Source organism: Pavona decussata, unplaced genomic scaffold, assembly GCF_977016875.1.
Source record: "Pavona decussata unplaced genomic scaffold, jaPavDecu1.1 SCAFFOLD_45, whole genome shotgun sequence".
NCBI lineage: Eukaryota > Metazoa > Cnidaria > Anthozoa > Scleractinia > Agariciidae > Pavona > Pavona decussata.
The window spans coordinates 1505001-1527347 of record NW_028145467.1 but is presented as its reverse complement, the minus strand read 5'-3'; the positions used below and the strand labels follow the sequence as shown (position 1 = coordinate 1527347).

At 37.9% G+C, this 22347-nt stretch overlaps 1 protein-coding gene across 1 annotated transcript; it reads right to left on the bottom strand.

Annotated features, from left to right (window-relative positions):
* Positions 1-1288: 1288 nt before the first annotated feature.
* LOC146482606 (dynein axonemal intermediate chain 7-like) lies at positions 1289-20363 on the bottom strand. Its single transcript, XM_085107041.1, has 20 exons — positions 20287-20363; positions 18599-18701; positions 18122-18213; positions 17614-17718; positions 16113-16253; positions 15335-15415; positions 13685-13750; positions 12952-13055; positions 11433-11640; positions 10422-10532; positions 9621-9960; positions 8296-8446; positions 7407-7513; positions 6165-6220; positions 5238-5348; positions 4722-4811; positions 4376-4447; positions 3804-3953; positions 3411-3512; positions 1289-1956 (listed from the first exon to the last, which is right to left on the bottom strand). Exons 1-20 carry the CDS (start codon positions 20287-20289, stop codon positions 1819-1821), a joined length of 2331 nt encoding a protein of 776 aa, XP_084963167.1. The 5' UTR covers positions 20290-20363; the 3' UTR covers positions 1289-1818.
* Between the last annotated feature and the right edge of the window lie 1984 nt (positions 20364-22347).

Below are 22347 nucleotides of genomic sequence, written 5' to 3'. Positions count from 1 at the left end.
GGTACGAGAAGAGCAAATCAGACAGTAGTAGTAGTCAATACAACACCCTTTTCCTTGAAATACCATTTTCTTTTTATCATCTCGGACCCCCAGTAATTGAATGAACACTGTCGTGGATCCCCCTGTCATTATTGCTCTGTCCTCCAATTTTTTACAATAACTGTCCAAATTCCCGCGCGCTGATTGGCTCATAGCTGTTGTCTATTAGAGTACAGAAATTTAGCCTCCCCCCCCCCCCCCCCCCCCCACTTTTTGGATGGTTAAAAAATATTTTATTTTACTTAACCGTATCCATCACTTATATTACAGAAACAACTAACCTTACATATTCGTATATGTATATTCAGGTTTTCTCCGACAAACCCGACAATTTCAGACAGTTTGTCGTTAGTTTTGCTGCTGAACGGACGACTAGATTTCAACCGTGAAATGACGGAATTTCAGCCGCTGTTTCCATTTGCTTTCGTTCTTGGATCGGTGTTTCACGAAGATAAAGTTTCATCACTGAATAAGTTCGAGGGAGTTTTTGCACAAAGGCATTCTCGCCTTTACGCGCAAATATTTGAAACGGATAATTATGTACAGCTACGGTCATCCTGGATCATTCAATCCCGCTGTCATAACGAACAAAGAAGGACATATGATTTACGGAAACATGAACAACGAAACTGGGTCTTGATAAGCTGTTGGCTTTCACAAGAAAAAAAGTCGAAAATTTCTGCCTCATCAGCGTGATGTGTTGGTCAAATGTAATTAGGGCCAGACTGAAGCATTGACTCCTTTCTTCAAAAGAAAAGAAAGCATATTTTAGCTGATACCATTAAAAGTTTGCACCAGTGTTGACAGTTTTTCATGCATTTCTAACCATTTCAGAAGACTTAAGTTTAAAATTTTCCCGGGGCAGCATGCCCCGGACCCCCCTACAGTTGTATCACGCTAACACGTTCGCTTTAGCCCCACCCCCCCCCCCCCCCACCTTGAGAAAAAACTGATGTCAGATGTAACCCGCGCGCTTTCTCAATGGAAAATAAAGCCAATTCCGCTCGTACTACGGCAATTTCCTATGGTCTATACTCTTATAGACAATAAAATGATGCCATACTGAATCTTCAAAACTTGGCAGTGGAACCACACGCCGTTCCACTTGAGGTTTGAACTTTTTTTGACGTCATTTTATGGTCTATAAGAATACAGACCATGGAAAACTGCCATCGATTTGTTAAATACTCTATAAATGGATATGTTCTTGTATATGGCGCAGCAAGTAATATAAACAAAACTTCATGTCAATTTATCACTTCTTTAATGCTGGAAAAACGTTTTTGTGTGATGTTATACTATCACAAAATGCAGTCAACCTTTCCAATCTTTACGAATAAAAGACTGCTTCTCCGTATGTAGAAATTACACAAGGATGGTAACGATATAACTTAAATAAAAATAACACTTCTTTTATAATACATTAGTGAAAACCGAGAATTTTCAGTAAGGTTACAGAATAAAAAAAATATGTACAAAACACAGCGTTTTTTGCTCTCGCACTACATCACATACCTAATTCGTGAAATGCGAACAGCCTTTCATCTATACAAATTTTCACAAGACCAAATCAATTTGAAGAAAAAATGGGATATTCCTTGAAGAATTATACTTCGTGCTGAACATGTCACGTTGATCTCGAAGTAAGTTATGAAACTTCACGAGAAGTATAACTGTCTTAGGTTAACATGCATGCATGTACATAATTAACAAGTGACTAATTATTGACCATAACTGACCAAGACTTTGAAGAAAAATCGTTGTACAGCAGAAAATACGTTATGAATACGTGATGATTTTTGTTGCATTTAGCAACTGATATACACAGTCAATAAATAAGAAGTGAGAGTCTTTCACTCTTTGCTGTGCTTCATCAGAGGCTCCATCAAGAACCATATGGTAGAGGTCAGAGTGAAGCTGGGGAAAAAAAGGGAATTGTTGTTATTAGATAGTTGCATTATCGTAATAGGCCCCTTGCACTAAGATTCGTATGACCCAAGCCCACTTAAACAATGACATCCAAGTTTTAAAATTTGTGACATACTGCTACGTTACTGCAACTGTTTTAAAATTGTAACTCGATACACCTATGGGGCGAACTCGGTTGAACTCGAAATGCGGGGGCGTACTCGAACAGGGCGAAACCTCAAGTTACCAGTTGAAATACTGATGATACTAGGAACAGAAATTGCACATCAAAGTTGCTGTATATCCCAAATTTCAAAGCAAACTCAGCGAAGGGAAAGATTTCATGGCGATTTGAATTGTCACAAATTTTAAGGATTTCTATGGCCACCATGTAGGAAGACATGCCTTTGTCCCGAAAGACCCGAAACATGGCGGCCAAAACTTCAACTTACTACATTTTCTGGTTGAATGTTTGTTAATAGTGCTCAAATTTTCTGTGAACAATACCAAAGCGTGTTTAACCTGCCATCAGGCGTTCTTTTTTTCGGGGGAGCACTGAAGTGTGGCAGCGCGAGAGTCGGCGGTTGGAAGAAGGGAAGAAATGTTGACACTTTAGGCTTTCAAAAGGTGGTCGTATTTATAAGGTGATTTACACGTACCAAATTGTCGTCCCGATTAGAAGGGTCAATCACACGGGGCAATTTACAGGTCAGTTACAATTTGTCGGCCGATTTCAAAGATCACAGAAGACAGGAATAATAAACTCCATGTTTTACTCCCAGAGAGGAACACCTGTCATTACAATTTGAGGAAGAAACGAAAATTCAACGCTAATTTTAAGACAAATAGATTAAAGAACTCATTCCTTCTTAGTAATGCGCTCAAATTGTAATTTTTGTCATTTTATAACAGTTTCTTAACATTTGTAATTTTTTTAATTTTTTAAATTTTATTGTAAAAAACTTTATAATTTAACCCCCGGGTTGCAATTTAGTTTTAATAAAGCATCTATATAAAGCATCTATCTATCTTTTCTTGTTGGTGTAACGCGGGGTGAAATCGGTTTTATTTAATTAACAGCCTGTCATAAAGCAGGGTTACACAAGCTGAGAGAACTTTTGATTCAAGCCTTGATTATCCAGTCGAGAACAGTATTACTAATTGAGAAAAATATAAGAATTATTTACAGGAAACAACCAAGTGGCTCTCTCACTGGCAGTTTGTTTACATTTTCTGCAATAAATGACGTAGCTACGAAACGCATATGGGTTTTACTGTAAGTGACTTCCCAGAAAGTCACTTCATTTCTTCTTCGGTTTTTAGTTGATTTTGTGTGTACCCTTGAACTCTTTTTAAAAACCCCGCTTAATGATTTTGGACTGTGCTACTGTCTGAAAATGCCAGTGACAGACTTGGTGCAGGTACAGAAAAGTGGTGACAATATGAAAGGCAGAGAGCTATACCTGCGTATTTTCTGCGAGATCATCAGAGAGTTCGCTGTCTTCCTCCTTCATTCGTAGCTTACAAGAGCTGTGCGTGCCAATGTTATACAACGACCAATCCTCCTACATTCCAATGAGAAAAGAGTTGTTTAGCTGGCTTGGTTAAGTATATTATACCTATTTTTCAAAATGGTTGACAAAATCTGAATCATAGTTTAATAAATGTCTCTCTCCCAGCCACTTAGCTCGATTAGCTTACTATTTCTAAGTGGCTGTGCCCTCTTCCTTAGTAATTTTTCTTTCTAGAATTTATGTAACACTGTATAATTTCTGGGCACGAATAATAAAGATTGTTATTGTTGTTGATGATGATGATAATGAAAGTGATGATTTTACAGATATAAAAATATTTACCTCTAGAGGTTGTTCATCCTGTAACCGCTCAACAGCTTGTATGATGATTTTGTCCTTGCCACAGTCTGCATTCCACTTGCTCCAGGTGTATGCAAATGCTGATGCTGTCAACGCCATCTCCTGGTAAATATTGTTTTCCAACCAATCCTCCTGATCATGGACACAAAATGGTACAAAGAAAGAAAATTAATTCATTTTCCAGCTTGCCATTTGGGAAAGAGTATAACGTGAAGTGATACTCGTTTCACAAGGCAACAACACCAGCTACCATTTCAATTTGGTAGATAGACCTCAAAGGGCCTTTTGCCGTTGGTAAAAGTGTACTCAGATAAAATTTACCGCAATTCTTTTTAGATCTCCTACAATAATAATTCTGTAATTTGTATATTATTTTGCCACAAAACCTAAGATATCTCCTCAAATACTTCACTTGCCTGTCGAGTAAATGAAAGATAGAATCCACTCGCTGTAACCTATTGGACACAAGTTTCTTTCTACGCTGACAAATGAGTAAAAATTTAACACAAGTTGCCAGTCAGGATCTTATATTAAAACAATGGTACAAATAGTACCTTGGAGTTAATGCTGACATACTTCTCTGCATCTACGGCTGGAAACACATTCACTCCAGCTTTTTGCAAGGCCTAAAAAGATGTGAAAAGTCAATCAATCAATCAACCAATCAATCAATCAATCAATCAATCAATCAATCAATCAATCAATCAATCAATCAATCAATCAATCAATCAATCAATCAATCAATCAATCAAACAAGCAAGAAACCAATTAATGCGCCAGTTGGTCAATCAGTTAGCCAACCACTAAGTTGTAGAAATTACGTACGGATAAGACTATTTGCAAAGAATTTTTTGTGCTCAAATGTTCAATAAGTCATTAACCAGTGTCAGTGTCTTATACCTCCATCAGCTTTTGTGGCTTCATCCACTTTCCTCTCAAGTGCTTCAGCTCTGGGGCATCATCTGGCTGTGTCAGAGCACACACAGAATCCTAGAATAGTTACAACGATTGAAGCAATAATTATTTCATTTTATTTCCAACATAAAGAATGCAAATTTAAAAAACATGGGTTATATAAAAACTGTCAAGTGGGACCACAAGAATCCACAGAGCTTTAATACAGTCGATTCCCGATAACTCGAACCAATTTTCCTTTCCCTTCAGGTCACTTTCTATATAATTTTACCCTCGATAACTCGTGATAACTCGAACCTTTTCCAATTTCCCTTGAAGGTTCGAGTTATCGGGAGTCGAAGTCCTGCATGTGTATTCTAGATCAGACCTGTGATTATATATCCAAGCGCTAGCAGGACAACGAGATAACACTCACATGTCCTTGTGCCTGTATCGGTAATTTAATCTTTTAGCTGTCTATTGTACATGACTGTGCAATAATCAAAGTATCCTTCTGTGTACCTTAATTTCAATTTCCAGCTCAATGATGGCAGCAATAAGTGTAAACAGACAGCTATTTGGTGCATGAGGACGTAATTCCCATGACTGGAATGGCATGTTTAAGTACAGATCCTGCAAATCAACACATCTTTTAAACACAACACTGTTCAATAATTAAATCTAAGTAATTTCGTGACTGCTTTGGTAACATGCATGTAAACTAAACACACACCAAAATCTCATAAAATTAAACTATAGCCAGATAAAATCAAAGGTGAAAGTCCAATCCAACAGCTTGAATGAGTGGGTTGGTTCATTGGTGATGGGACTTAGTTCTCTTTCCTGTTGAATGAAGAAACTGGTAATGCCACTTCTCCTACCTGGATAGAATGTTTGTCCATTGCAAATTTAACCACCCCCCCCCCCCCTGCCCCACCCTCCCCCTCCCTCCCACAGTCCTCTCAAGGCTGTCATTAGGGAGCTTTAGCAATGAAAACAGCGATGACAACAGATGTCGAAAAAGCAATAGGCTTAATAACCAAAACAACAACTCCCCACATGCATTACACTTTCTTGTACATTACTTTACTGTCACTGCATGACTAGGACGTGAAATTTCCTGATGGGACGTCTTATGGAGGACAATAAACACACAACAACAAATTTTTCTTTCTCTTTCTAAACTTGGGTGCGATCTCCAACAATTCAACTTCAGGAAATTTCACCTACATTTGACATTTCAAATGGGTTGGAGTAATTACTACAATGTTTGAAAAAACGCGAACTCGTTTTAATAATGATGTTTTTGCTGTTGTCGACGTCTTCTTTGCTAAAGCTACTTATTAGTACCTTGATTAGTTCTTCATATTGAAATTCTAATGCAATAAACACTGCATCATGAAGCCTCCACTTTACTGGACAGTATTATTACAAAAAATTATAGCAAACCTGAAAAGTGCCAACAGGACCAAAGTTGGACATCTTGAACTGTATGGCTCTCTCTTCTGTCAATGTTAAAAGTTTGAGGCATATTTGAAAGTTGCTAACATAATATTATTGTTCTATAATTGGGGGGCATGCAGACTTCAATTACTTAGCCTTTTTTTTTTTTTTTTTTTGCAAATTCAAATTTATCCATAAACTTCTAAAACCAAAAACTGCAATTTATTTATACAAACCAGGATGGAATATCTTGTCCCAGTTGTTCAAAAAGCGGATAACTTTAATCCAGTGGATAAGTCGCTATCCAGTGGATAAAACGTATTGGTTTGAGCATATTTTATCTGCTGGCCAGAGATAGCGATTTATCCAATGAATAGTGTTATCCACACTTTGAATGACCAGGGCCTGCAGGGCACAAGTCGCAAGCTTACTGAAATACTGAAAGCAGTGACCCTCTGAAATGACCTCCCAAGAGGGCTGAGACCATAACCAACCCAAATGACTTTTCAGATCGCTTTTTGTTGCTTCTAATCAGCTCAGATTCACCAGAGGTTTTGCATGTAGCCTTGAATTCCTTCAGGAAACATTGCTTCAATGTTTTATCTGCTGCTTTGCACTGCGGAATTCAAGGCCACATGTAAAAAAACTCCAGTTAATCTGAGCTAAACCAACAAAAAGCAAATTTTTTGATATGAAAGTCATTTGGGTCGGTTATAAGCTCAGCACTTCAATTGTCTCAAACACAACAAGACAGTGCATACTGTTAGTAGTGTGCAAAGAAACTGACCTGGTTGCTTTGAATTAGATGGCAAATTTAAGGTATGACTCCCACCTTTATTAGTAGTTGGCAACTAGTAAGTAAGTTTTCACATTTTTTAAGTGGAGTTTTATTAATTAAGATAGATTGGCCCAATAAGTTACACAAAGCTACCCCAAAGAAATTCACACTGAAATAATTTGCTAAATTCTAAAGAAATGTGGAACTAATTTTTTTTAATTTTACACTGTAATCACTATGCCTTTTCCTGAAGTTATAAGTTGTTCTTTAAGAACATGAGGTGTATGACTGTGAGTTAAAATCTCACATTCATAGCAACTAAAAAGAATGGTATGATTACTGTACATTTACATGCTTGCAGTCAACAAAATATAACTTACAAATCTTTTTCTCACTCCTGTCAAAAACCATGTCAAAAGTGTGAATTAGATATGGGTTGATTTTACAGGAATGCCTTTGACCAACAGTACCTTCATTGTATTGAGAATCTGTAAATGCATCCAATCTCCAGTTGTTTTTTGTTGCATCCCAGTGTGCCAGCTGGGGTGGTTCAAAGTATATCACATCACCTGGCAATCTAGAGTGCATAAATAAGGACATATCAGTTAATGCACCGTAAGTAAAGGGTCTTAAGCTTTCAAGAAGCTGGCTTCAAGAGGTAAGTGGCCAGCCATAAACTAAAAGAAACTCTTTTCAAAAGAAATTAACCCTTTAACCCCCAATATCAAAGAACAAACTCTCCTATCTTGTCTCCATACTTTTCTTATAAAAGTATGGTGGAAATGAAAAGGAAATTGGAGACCACATGAAGCAAAGAAAAACCTCTTCCACTTGCAAGGACATTCTTTGTTCACATTCATTGGTTACATACTAGTTAGTCTGTTACGGCTGCTGCCACTTAAAAAGCTGGCAAGACATGATTGTAACAAAGCAAAATATTCTTTAAAATGCAGCCAAAAAGCAACAAAAAACAAAAATAAATTTAAGTCAAAAGACCAATCCTTGTGATAAATAGTGTACATGTTCATGAAACAAATTTATCGCAGTCCTCGATCACAAGCTTGGTCTGCACATCATACGGCTGGCCCCAATATTTTCCCACCTGGCCCTCCCACTTCTGTGAGTAATATTTAGTACCAGTTGTGTACGTACTAGACTGCATTGCAACCAACAAGAAACTAACTGTTTTGTGATTGGAACCATTATAGTAGGCAGTCATCGGACTACTGTCCACGACTTGGCATATTTGTGAACATTTCCATTGGTGACTATTCAATCCAACTCGTGAACGGCAGACACAGCAACAGCAGACACGGCCACAGGTTCTGATTGGAACCATATACACAGAAAATTACTCACTTGCATGTAACCATGACAGGAGGGTTGGCTATCTGGGCTTGAGTGGCAGATGCTGAGTTGGGTGGGGCAGGGGTACTATTAGCTGAGTTTGAATCTGATGCTGCTTGTCCTTCAGCTTGATAATTCACACGCTTGAGTTCTGATGATACCACTGAAATGACAGATTGAAAAGAAGAGCTTTACTTTAACAACAGCACTGAAAATGTTTCATAAGACACTCTGTTAGTACTACCAGATTTGAGCAGTGCGTCTTTCATTTGGCGGAAGAGCTGAATTTGCTGGTGGCAAAATACAAGCTGGGTACACTAACCTCTTTGTGAAGTAATGTATCAAACACGAGAAAGCGTGTTTCATCAGATATCCAAACACTGAGAAGTAGGTTGAAAAAAAGAGGCTCAGCCAAGTTTTTTTAAACAACTTCGAGGTGTTTGGATGTCTGATGAAACACAACTTCGAGTGTTTGATATGGCTTCTCAAATTATCAATAATTCTTGGAGAAATTCAAGGCTAAAGTTGGCAAAATTTTATGGTAATTAGGATCACATATCCAAACCACGGTCACAGTAGTGATTTTCTTTGTTTTCTCTTGATGAATTATTAATGAGTTTGAGAATGGTTTATCATAAGTAAGTACATGATTGTAAATTATTATCATGACCCGGGTAAGCGTACTCCTGAGAAGGACTGTTAATCCCTTTGCATGTCATGCAATTTTCTTGCTTCCCTCAATAAAAAATGCACATTTATTTCCATAGTTTTCATTTAATTTCCATTTCAATTTTAAATAATCAAACACTCCCTAAATCAAAATCATGAATTGGATCATTGTTCCATAACAACAGGAAAAAGATGTTCTGGAACAATATGCATCTGCGATTGTCATGCTTAAAAAATGCTTCCTTCCAACAATTACAAGAGGAAGAGCTAATTCTGGCTTATGTACAGATAAAGTGGAACCCTGCCTTGCCACCACCTTGTTAATATGACCAGCCTGTTATTACGACCACTATTTTATGCCCCGAAAGAATTGAAAGTCCAGTCATTTCCTTACTTTTGTGACCTTGTTAATCCGACAACCCCATTATTATGACCACAAGTCATTTCCACGACCCGAAGGGGATCGTATTAATGGGGTTCCACTGTATAAAAAGGATAACCACAATAAAACTCTTTCTGAGGGCTATGCTTTCCTTATTGTCTTCATTTAATGAACCCAGCCTTTGCTAAATTCTCAGTAGTATTTAATATTATTATTCCCTAAGGTTACTTTGTACAATAAACTATATGACTTGCATGGGTTCTGAGCAAAAACCCAAACCACTTACTCTGTTGTATAGTCCACCCCTTGACAACTTTAGGTTGCGGTGGTAGTTCCATCAGTTCAATAAACATGACTGGACCGATGGCACTGAATGCTCTCAAATCTACAACATCATCATCCTCTTCCTCTTCTTCCTCCAGTATCCCCTCCGCAGCTGCCGCAACCTCATCAACTGCTTGATCAGCAGAGCCAGGTTTGTCTTCACCCCCTTCACCCTCCTGCTCCCCATCCTTTGCTTCCCCTTCTTTGTCTTGTTGAGCCTCATTATCACTGGTCTGGCTTCTAATGCTCTTGGCGCTTGCTTTGCGACTTCGACTGCTTTTACCACTGCTAGCTCTTCCACTCTGTAAAAGTAAAGAAGAAAGAAGTTACTTCAAGGATGGTGCCTACTTTTGTTACTGCGCATACGTTCTGCGCATCTTGAGATACTCAGGTTTCCTAAGGGTGGTGCCTGCTAATACAGGGATATTTCTGGGTGATCTAAAACTACGCAGAGAAAGCAGAACTTTGCAAGTGCTCTTGGTATCCAAAAAGAAAATTGGGGGTAGCCATGCCTTTTTCAGTGATAGTAAAGCTTCAATTTGGAAAAAAAATGCCATACATTGCTTTGTATTTTACTGCTTTATTGAATTATTGTTGCTTAATTATCTCTGAAAAATGCATGGTTCCCCCCCCCCCCTCCCTTTCTTTTTGGATTCCAATAGGCCTTGCTAAAATCTGCTTTTCCGGCATAGTTATATTAGTAGGCACCTTCCTTAAGTGAAGTTCAATTATAATGACCTCCGGTGCAGAAAGACTCTCTCACCCTTTTCCTGCTAGCCTTGCTCGACCTGCTTGCTTGTGACGCAGATTTGGGTGGCATGGTATCCAGAGTATCATCTCCTCCTTCTTTGTCTCCTTCATTTCCTTCGCCAGTCTGTCGATGGAAACACAGAAAAATGGTTAGTCAGCCTGGCTGCTACTATAGCAATTGGAAAAGCTGGCTTCAGGAGGAAAGCAACCAGTCATAGTTGAAAGAAATTCCACTTATTCTTTATGCTTTTTAGATTTAGACAGTAATGGCATGAATAATGTTTTTATGATTAAATACAACTTGAAAGTCACCTTCAGAGGAGCATTGCTGGCTGTCACTTGTGGATGCAATAGAAGTTCACTCAAGGTTGCCATTCACAAGGATAAAAAAAAATCATGATTTTTCCCAGACTATGTACTGACCAAAAAAGTGATAAAGACAGAAATCAGTTCCTTTGCAGATAATCTTTGGAACAAGATTTATTTCGCTTTGCCAACAAGGAAACTTGTTTGCAAACCCAGTGGCTAGCCAAAAATGAAATTCCCTGACTTCTCAATGACTTCGGGTTAGGCCCTGACTTTCTCTGACCTTGAAAAAAAGGTCTTTTTCATGACTTTTCACTGAACGTAGCTACCTTGTCACCATGCATGATCATGGACGAAACAATGAGATGACTAAAATGAAAAAATGTTAATACCTAACCCTTATCCTAACCCTTATGCCTATTGTAAGCAAAATAAAAATTAACCCAGATGGTAGCTTTAACTGAAATACTGGGAAAATATGAGTTTATATGAGCATTTGCAATTTCACAAGCCTGCCACTTTGCCTGTTCATCCTGAAACTCTCAAACTTGGTTGAGTTGGTTGTATTATATTCAAGGAAACATTTTATTCAAATTGATGGGCTTTTAAATCTAATTCAGATCAAAATAAAAGTAATGTAGTTTGTCCACAGTGTTCTTATGTTTTTATGCTAGGTAGAATTAAACTCTGAACAAAGTGCATGGAGTAAAAAATTCACCCCATCTCCATTAGTTTCTTCCACTGTTGGCGCTTCTTCCACAACTACTTCTGGAGCTTTAGCTTTGCGTTTAGGGTAGAACGATTTGGATAGGGGAGACAGATGGTTGTACTTGGTGTGCATGACGCGTACTGCCACATTTGCAACAGCAAGAACTCTGGGAATTTCCATCGTGAAACCCATCTTTTCAAAGGAGAAAGACTTGACCCTGGAACAAGAAAGTAGCAGTGAAAACCATGTGATCAATGGGAAGGGAATAATCACATGAAGAATTTGAAATTGTCCAAGCAGCACGAAGAATTCAAAATGATATTTTCAAATTACAGTTATTACACTATAGCAATGTTGAATGACATTTCCAAATGTCATTCAACATAGCTATTGCTTGTTTTTATTGCATTCGATGTGGAAAGGATGCACTCCTAATACAGATTGGAGTTGAGATTGCATGGGACAGTTGATCAGCGAATGGATGGATTTACGATGCGTATCTGGCATCCCCCGCAGATTTTGTAGGGGCAGATGACATCATCACCAACTTGGCAAAGGAAAGAGAGCCTGGGATCAAGATTATCAAACGCAATCCCTAATCTTTGATTATTACTAGTTTTAAATTATACTTACATTGCCAAAATACATTACTTAAAGTGCCCCTAACCCTTCAATTAGTTTTCTTTTGGTAGATTTCCATATCTTTCAAGAACTCATTTTCGAAAACATTTTTGAGAAATGTTGAATCCTTTTTTTTTTTTATGAGCGCTACAAGTGATAGCAGTCTTGTCGATATTTTCACCTATCGTTCGCATTAGTCCCCCACTCGGCCAAATATGGAGCGTGACGTAAGAAAAGGACATTGTGCAAAAATATCCGAAGATTTGCGGTAATGCTTCAATTGTAAACAGAGAAAATAGTTGAAAAATGTGTGGTTTTTGGATGCAGCAACTCTCGAAATGTAGAGAAAGGAATCAGCATGCAAAAGATTCCTTCTGAATCCTTCTGGTGTCCTTTTCTTACGTCACAGCTAAGAAAGTGTCAAATATCGGACGCTTCTCATTGGCTCGTTCCTAATGAGCCCACGAGACAAAAATTTGTCCAGCGGGGCTTAAAGGGCGCAAAAATTTAAAAATTTCAGTTACTTTTAGCGCTCGTAAAATAAAAAGGATTCAATATTTCTAAAAAAAATTTTCGAAAATGAGTTCTTCACAGATATGGAAATCTACCAAAAGAAAACAAATTGAAGGGTTAGGGGCACTTTAATGACAATGATGATGATAACAATGATAACAAGAACATCCTGACTATATAGCGCTGCCCAGCCTAACATTATTTTGATGACAACAGTGAAAATGCTGGTTATGAATGATAGTGAAAGCAAATTGAAAAATAATGATGACCATCCATGACAGCAACATGTTTCACTTGAGACGATGATGATGATGATAATGATGATGATGGTGGTGGTGATGGTGATGACGATGACAACTTGAGACACCACTGTCAATGTATTACAAGTAGGTACCTTGGATTCTTGGCTATGTTTCCCCAGACACAAACTGACATATTTTCAGAGGCACATCTAAACTGCAAGTTTTGAGTGTCAGGATCTACATCACCAGAAGCATTCTAAATATGTTGATAAAATAAAAAAGGAATTATTAATATTTTTTATTTTAAAGTCACCTAGTTGCTGTTACGCTAAAACATGATGGAGCAAAACTTGTGTACACTTTGTACACCACAAAATTCAAATATAAGCCCTTCTGAAATAAGCTCCTCCAAAAAATATAAAGCCCCCAATCTTGGATGCAAACACTGTGATCAGTCAAATTATAAGCCCACTAAGATAATTATTAGCTCCAGATTTGATGAGATTAGCTCTTTTAGATTATTCATTATTTTTTAAGCTGTTTTATTGTCAAGTCTAACCCAATTTCTACTCAAAAAATAAATTCTCACTCAATACGTTCAGACATAATATAATTGATTTTGAAATTATACTGTATGTTTGCATTTGCATGATTGTGTTAATTACAGTGCAACAAACTCAACCGAGGCCGCCAAAAAAACAAAACCCGATACTTTGAAATTTAAAGATTGAAATGTTCTTGTTTTTGATTGGTTTACAAACTACCAAAGCCAGACTCTTGTGTTGTAAACATGACCTGTGATTGGCTGATCAATATTGGGTGGCCCCGGTTGAGTTCGTTGCACTGTAATTTATACCAAATTTGCGCAAAAACAGGGCAACTAACCTGCAGTAGATTCATGGTGGCTTCATCCAGTTTATAGCTTATCAACTGTTCCAGCTGAATGATTGACTGCAAAAGAGAAGTTAAAATAAAGGTGCAAGTGAAACTACAATGAAAATTATACATTTACAGTGATGTCAAATAATATTTGAAATAAAAAATTCATCCTTGCAGTGATTTTTTATTAATAAGCACACTTCAGACTACACTGCATGTACTTTCAGAATTTGAATGAGACTTTACAGCATGGTATTTGCTCAATATGCCAAAACACAAATTAATAAATAAATAAATATTCCTGTCTTAGAGATGGATATTTGCAAGTTCAAATTAGACGTCAAAACGTTCAATAAACTTTGAAAGCACTTAAAAAGGGAGATAAAGATTTTAAAAGAGTGATCAAGAGAGACCCCTCTACACACCTCCCCTCCCCCTGGACAGGATTGAATACTCCCAGCTGTTGCTTCATGCTTATGAAAAGGAGTCAAGCTCCACCATTTTTGATCTCCGCAAGGAGATCCTTACACTGTTACAGTCAATTCACGTCACGCATGACCAGCATTTCCGAGAATGAAATGAACATTCGAATTTCTCTTTGTAATGTCCGACATGCGAATGGAATGTTGAACATTTCTCTGGAAAACTTTCTGAAAAAGACGCATTAACAGAAAAAAAAGATTTAAAATACTTGGGAAACATTGTTATTCTTGAGAAACTCAATGCTGTAATGTAAAGAAAAATTCATAACAGTATACCGTCAATTTTTTATAAACTAGGGAAATTTCTACGGGAACTCTGAAATCTCGTTGGCAATGTTCAAACTGGCATGTAAATTTCAAAACTCTGTTCAGATTTCAAAAATACCAGTCATGCATGATGTGGATTGACTGTATCACACAGTTACCATTTAGGAAACATCCCCATTCAATAGTTGCACTGAGAAAACAAAAATATGATGAAAAAAAAAGTCTTTTGAGACCAACACTCTGACTAGCTAGTCCAGTCGGCCATGTTTTTACAACCCAAAATTTATGAAAATACCATAAATTTTGCTTGAAAATTACAAAGATAACATTTGTCTCTTGTACCATTGAATTAACCCTGAAAAACCAACACCAAAAAGCATATTCTCATCTCTGCGCTCCAGAATTTGTTTATACATGATCATCAACTGAACATATTTTATCTTAGTTCTAGATGATCTCTACTTTTTCAAAAAACCAGTATATTTGATTATGTGTAAAAGAAATTACCAACAGTTTCACATGCTGTATTCTCCAGTAAATCTGTTTATACAAGCATTTATTTCATGAATCACACATTTTCTTTTGTTATTCAACATCCTTTATTTAACTTACATCCTTCATGAATATTAAACTAACTGAAACGAGGGATTTATACAGATAAATCCCTCATTTACATTAGCAGTACTGCGAGAAAGGCACACATCAGGTTGCTTCTATTGTTCTCCGTTTCTCACCTAAGTGTGACGGTACTAATTAGCCGGCGTTTGTCCCCTTGAACAAAGGATCGCTATTCATGAAATAAGTCAGATTACGGCCCTCGGGATGTATATGGATTAATACCTCCGTTCTCGGTATTTATCTCTTACGAAGAGGGTTTTCTAGTTTTAAATTTCAGATGATTTTGTACCTGTTTAAGCCTCTGTATGTCATCTTCTGTAAAGCCTTCCTCTTCAGAATTAGAAATAAAAGTCTCCAGTTCTTGAATAAGCTTTTTCAAAGAAACAAACAAACAAACTTTGAATGGGTGTCAAAGCAAACCCTTTTAATTTAAGGAGATGACTACATGACTGTCAGTTGCTCTAATGACATTAAACTATTACTAATTAAAATAATTTATTACATTAAATGACCTCTTAAGTAAGTGCTTGGTGCAAGAGCTGCTAGGGACCATGTGCATTTTTGCCCATGAATTCAATTTTGGCATACAGACTGCATATTTAGTTTTTGACCTAAAGGTATAAGTTCAAAGAATTAACTATGAAGACAAAAAAGGAGTTGATGCTTGGTGATTTCTTTTATTTTTGCTGAAACAAATTGCAACATGAAGTAAACTCGCTCCCTTTTAAGAGTATTCTTTAATTTGGTTTATTATTAACTTAAAGTAACAGGCTGATTGACATCAATGTCATTGACCCTAGGCCAAAACTAAACAGTTGCGTAACTAATTGTTCCTTACAAAATGTTTACATCTAGTCTGTACAACAAACTGATTTGGATTCTACGACCAAAAATTCACAGTACCCTCTTAGTACCACTAGCCTTTCATAAGGTTATAGTGTAATTTGTTTGAGAAAGTATGAGTTTGTTGAGGTAGCCAGCATAAATAAAATAGCCTAAAGGGAAATGACCTTCAGTTGTGACATTAGCAGTGATATGTATATCACAGTAAAATTGTAATAGATTACCTTCAAAGTGTCTTCACCCTCTCTGAGCACAATATCAAATGGTTTGGATTCTTTGTCGTCTCGCCAGAGGTTCATGAAAGTGTTCAGTTCACTTGTACTGAGCAGATCAGGGCTTCCGTCGCATAGCATATATCTCTCCCACTAAAATACAGTTCAAAAATTAATGTATAATTCCTCGCGAAGCGAGGTTAATAAATTTGTCTGGCCGAGCCGGCCCGAGCGGAGCTAAGCCGCGCGGATTCAAGCGAAAAATATATTTATATATATATATGTGTATATGTTTATATCTTTGAGGGTGTCCGCGCTGTTGCCTGGCAACAGTGAAAAAGAAAGTATGAATGACGCCAGACTGTCTGGCGTCGTCTGGAGCAAAATTTGCATACATCGGAAAAAATATGCGTGCATGATCAAATTTCAACTGCAATGTTTGTGATCAATATTCACTGGATACAGAACTATCTCTCCAGAATCTTTTCCCTTTCTTTTAGAAATCTTTTTTGTGCAAGATTGCATTGAAAAATTACACGTTTTGTGGCCGCGGTAAAATAATTTTCCGTGGGAAATAAATTCATCGAACATGACAACGCTGCACGCCCGTTGTACATTACGTCGCGTCAGAAATAGATTTTCAACCACAAACTAGCCTGTGGAACTACGAAAAGACCATGCTCATAAAAAAAAATCCTATGCCCCTTTTAATCTCCTCATTTGATGCTACAATACGAGTAAAGAGGGCTTTCCACCCAGCCCCAGCTTCGCGAGGTTTTGCGAGTCACGTATTCCTAGTTTTATTTATTTTTTTGTAAGCTTCTCAATGCTGCTGTCTGGGATGCCCCAGAAAATGCTCTGGGCATCTACATGTTTGGCAGCACCACCTGACACAAAAGAAACCACTGGATGCATAAACTTACAGTATTGTTCTAAATGTTGCAAGAAGTGTTTATCAAGAATTGGATTTTACAACCACAAGAGAAAAATGTGATAAACTTTGAAACTATATTTTATACTAGATATTTTAAATAAATAAATAAATCAAATAAATAAATAACTTTGTTTAACAAGGGTGACACTTAACAGTCTGACGACTGACAAACCTGTGGCCCTCGGATTTCAGATCGAATTGGAATTATCATTTTAATCTAGTTTATTTTGGCACTTTTATCATAGTTATTATTCATTGAGGCATCCATGAAGATTCTAAGCAGCTATAGACTGAAGTGATTGGATGACCTTGGGATAGCAGTGTCAGCAGCTGGTGAATGCACTGATCACAGCTGTTTTATTAGGTTTTACTATTAGTGGGACTCCCCTGCCAGACAATTCCATGCAGGGGATCACATCTGGCTATTATTGCTTACTTAATTTAAAGTTAAAAACATTTTGAAAGGGTTGCAAATGCTGATTTCTTAAGCAAGAAGTTTGCTATGAATGTTTAGACATAAAAATGTAATGCTACCCTTGTTAAAAAAATACCTTAATCACAACTAACAGCTGCACTGACCTTTGCTTTTGCTCTCTCATTTTGCTGCAGACTTTTAAGCTGCTGAGAATTATTTTCAACCTTTTCTTTGAGTTCATCCACTTCAGCTTGGTGCCGTGCACTCTCCTACAACATCAAAAATTACAAATTCTTACTTCAAAAATATGTTGACAACAGTTTCACGTTAATTTGCAGAAAATTCTTTCATCTCAATTCCATTGCAATAAGCATAATTGTATTATTATAATAAATAAAAAATAGTATGTTCAACTAAAAGAATACAAAAATATATTGTACATAATGTACATTACACCAACTCACATGTAATAGTTACTGCAATGGATCTGAGGGATACAGGTGTCCTGAGATTGTTATGTTGACCACTTCAAAATTTCCCTGAATTTACTTAAAAGGGTCTTTTTTTACATGCACCTTTTTAATTTGTGGTACAATATATACAAGCTCTTATCTTGAATTATTGTATTTGACGTAGAAAGAACGCATTTGATCATTCAAGATTTTAGCATACCTGTTGTCTAAGTCGTTCCCTCTCCTCTCTTTCTTGCCTTTCTCGCTCTTCTCTTTCTCTTTGTTCCTGTTCAGCTTGTAGCCTGGCTTCCTCTGAAAGTGACAATAATAATTGTTTTCCTCCGGTTAGGAGATGGCTGAGAAGTTTCATACTATTTTCATTACAGCTTGCACTGCTTTGCTGCCCATATATCTTTGCAAATTTGGTTACAAAAAATACAACTTGTGATTTATAAAGTACCTTTTACTGAGGAATCTTTCAAACAAAAAAAAGTTGAAACATGGGCAACATTTAGGGAATACCTTGTAGGCCACATACACAACATGAGGTAAAAATGAACAAAATTTAAAAAAAATGAGCTGAACATAAGGTTTTTTAAAAGTGCTTTCAGCCCTACAACTTAGATTTTTTCTAACCCTGTTCTCTTTTTTTCCAATCACAGATTTATCATTGGATACAATATTAAGCAACAAACACCTTCCTCTCTCGCCTTCCTCTCAGCCTCTTCCTTTTTCAACTTTTCCTTCTCTGCTTTTGAAAGCTTGGCACTCTTTTTCCCTTTGGCAGCAGCTTTAGGAGGCTGTAAATAACAAAAATAAATTCAATTTTATGTCTATGAGGTTACTTATAACAAATAACACTAGCACAAAAATGTAAATGGCTTGAACCCAGGAGTCATGTCATAAGTACCGTATTTTCTCGATTAAACACCCCCAGCGTTTATTTAAAATTTGGCAGTTTTGACCCAGCCAGGCCAGCGTTTATTGACGAAATGCGATTTTCAGCCATTTTTCCACGTTGATTTATTATTACCGATCCTCGGAAACCTAGGGGCAGTTTGTCAGTGCTGGACAATTTTCTCCTGGATTACCCGAAGTTATAGTATCATGGCACCGTACATACGGCACGTATACCATCTTAATTATTAAGATTTGTATCACTAACAAACAGCACATAAACAATATATGAATGATGTAGGAGCAAGTAAATGATATGAGTACAAAGTTTTAAGTTTATAAACGGAAATGTCGCCAACGTCCTCCTCCTTTGTGTCAGCCAATGTGTGCAAAATTATTATTTAAGTTTTAATTACATGCTAATACACGCCGGGACCCCAAACAAACACTGGGGCCCCGATTAAACGCACCCAGAGTTTATTTAAAAATTGGCAGTTTTGACCCGGCGTTTATACGAAGCCGGCGTTTAATCGGGGTGTGGCGTTTAATCGAGAAAATACGGTACGTAAACTATGATCATCCGGTGTAGTCCTGAGAAAGACTGTTTGAGGTGACATTGACTGACATTTCGACAACCTGAGTGGAAGTCATCTTCATTCACTTTCAAGCTCATAATCTAATATTGTTAACTATTGGTCTAACACTACTGCAAATGCTGTTCATTTTCACATAAGTGCACCTGTCCTTGTATGTATCCTTGTGCTGCTAATAAAGCAAGGCCTACTATTCATGTGCAGCTTGAGCTCAAAACATTGTGGAGGTGCAGTGGTTACTGCACTAATGCAATTGATTTCTTTTGTCTGCCGTTGCCTATTTAGTAATAACTGTTTCATTTCGTTTCACAGGTTTTGTACAGTAAAACTACTCTATTCATAGCAGCAAGTCAACGCCAATAAGCTCTTTGAGCTTGTTACGCAGTTCTAAACAAGCCACTGAATGTCCCCTTACCCCTCACCCCCTATCCCTCATCCCCTACCCCTTACCCTCACTCCCTATCCCTTACATCTCTCCCCCTAACTCCTACCCCTCACCCCCGGAATAGACCAGCCGGTGATTGTGCATTTGTTGAAGTTTTCAGCACAAATTCCGAATATAATTAGACTTTACATTGGATCCTAGTCATCGAATTGTTAAATGATAAAAAAACGTGATATTTGTGAGCTTGATAGGAAAAAATACCTTTATAACGAAAACGTTAACTACAGCTTATTCACGATCACCATGCAGAAATAACCTAATCTTGAACGAAACCTCCCACAGTCGTCAACTGCAAGCTCGCAGTCTAGATGCGAAGTTTCTTTCGTAAAATCACTTATCAAATCTAAAAAACCCAAGTTTTGGGCGGGAGAACTGCATTATTATCTACAGAAAGAGCTAAATATGTTACTGTTTAGAAATTTATAGTGAAAAAACAGAAAATTTTCTCACCATCTTCCCGCCGTCCGGGTATGTTTAGAATCGGTGCTTGGTTACACGAGCCGAGGAACGACTGGACCCTAGTTCTCAGTCTACTTTTCCCCAGGATAAATACCTTATGTAAAACTACTTATATTGTCCTCAACTAGAAAAACGTGACTCGCAAAACCCCGCGAAGCTAGGGCTGGGAGGAAAGGCCTCTTTTAATACCCAATGTAAAACTACTTATATTGTCCTCAACTAGAAAAACGTGACTCGCAAAACCCCGCGAAGCTAGGGCTGGGTGGAAAGCCCTCTTTTAATACCCGTATTGAAAATCAAATAAGGAGATTAAAAGGTTTCTGAACAAAGCAACTATTTTGATGAGCATGGTCTTTTCGTAGTTCCACTGGGGGTTGGGTGTACCCAAGTGTCAAGCTTAGGGGGTTGGGTGTAATCTCGTACCCTGATCTCAGTCGGGAGATCTGGGTACGAGATTACGTTGGGTGTACCCAAGTGTCAAGCCTAGGGGGTTGGGTGTACCCAAGTGTCAAGCCTAGGGGGTTGGGTGTACCCAAGAGTCAAGCCTAGGGGGTTGGGTGTACCCAAGTGTCAAGCCTAGGGGGCTGGGTGTACCCAAGTGTCAAGCCTAGGGGGTTGGGTGTACCCAAGTGTCAAGCCTAGGGGGCTGGGTGTACCCAAGTGTCAAGCCTAGGGGGCTGGGTGTACCCAAGTGTCAAGCCTAGGGGGCTGGGTGTACCCAAGTGTCAAGCCTAGGGGGCTGGGTGTACCCAAGTGTCAAGCCTAGGGGGCTGGGTGTACCCAAGTGTCAAGCCTAGGGGGCTGGGTGTACCCAAGTGTCAAGCCTAGGGGGTTGGGTGCCCCCACCCAGCCCCCTCCCCCCCCCCCCCCCCCCTGCACTGGCCGCGTGTGCGTGGGGGCACCTCGCACATATTAGGAATATGTTTGTAATTTTTTTAACAAGAAATTGGCTGTTCTCAAACCAATCAAATTCCTGCCTTAGTCAACCTTGGAATCTATTCATTTCAGTTCAAGTATTCCTAGTGTTGTATATAATATTGTTGTTTGGGGCTCTGTCTCCCCATCACTTATGGAGGATATTGAACGCATTCATATGAGAGCAATTAGGATTGTCTGCAAGCTACCTATGTCCACTCCAGCTGATGAGATCAGGAAATTGAGGCAATGGAATCCCATTTCTTTGTATTACATTAAGAGACTGCTTGTTCTGACCTATCAACCCTATCGTAGTCTAAATATGTATGTATGTATGTATGTATGTATGTATGTATGTATGTATGTATGTATGTACGTACGTACGTACGTACGTACGTATGTATGTATGTATGTATGTATGTATGTATGTATGTATGTATGTATGTATAATTCTTGACAGAAAGTTCAGGCTTCAGGAGTTTTCATCGTTTATTGCGACAATACTGTTTCGTATGGTTCGAAGTTATCGGACCACACTCATCAGGCAATTTTTAACGTCGTTAAAAATTGCCTGATGAGTGTGGTCATCTTGTGGTACCTTGTATTTTTTGCCTCATTTCGTTTCTTGGAAGATTAAAAGGTAGTCAATTCACGGAACCAATGTCCGCCAGAATACGGAACTGTATCGAGTGTTGTCACCGATGACCTATCCTAAGCGAGTAAGCTTAGAGACTTAACTTTTTTTATATTGGCTTTAATCCTTATTTGACCCACAAATGACCTGTGAAGTTGAAAAAAAAAAAAAGAAAAAAAATGAAAAAAAAATGAACCCGACCCCGACCCCGACCCCAGCCCCGACCCCGCGTTTTACTGACACCCATCATGAAAGGCGGCGGGGGTGTTCATAGTAAGATCGTGCATATTTTAGTTCAAAAATTTGTTAGTTCAAGGAAATATATTGTCTCGTACCTTGTATTTTTTTTTGCCTCATTTCGTTTTTAGAAGAATAAAAGGTAGTCAATTCACGGAACCAATGTCCGCCAGAATACGGAACTGCATCGAGTGTTGTCACCAATGACCTATCCTAAGCTAGTAAGCTTTAGAGACTTAACTTTTTTATATAAGCTTTAATCCTTA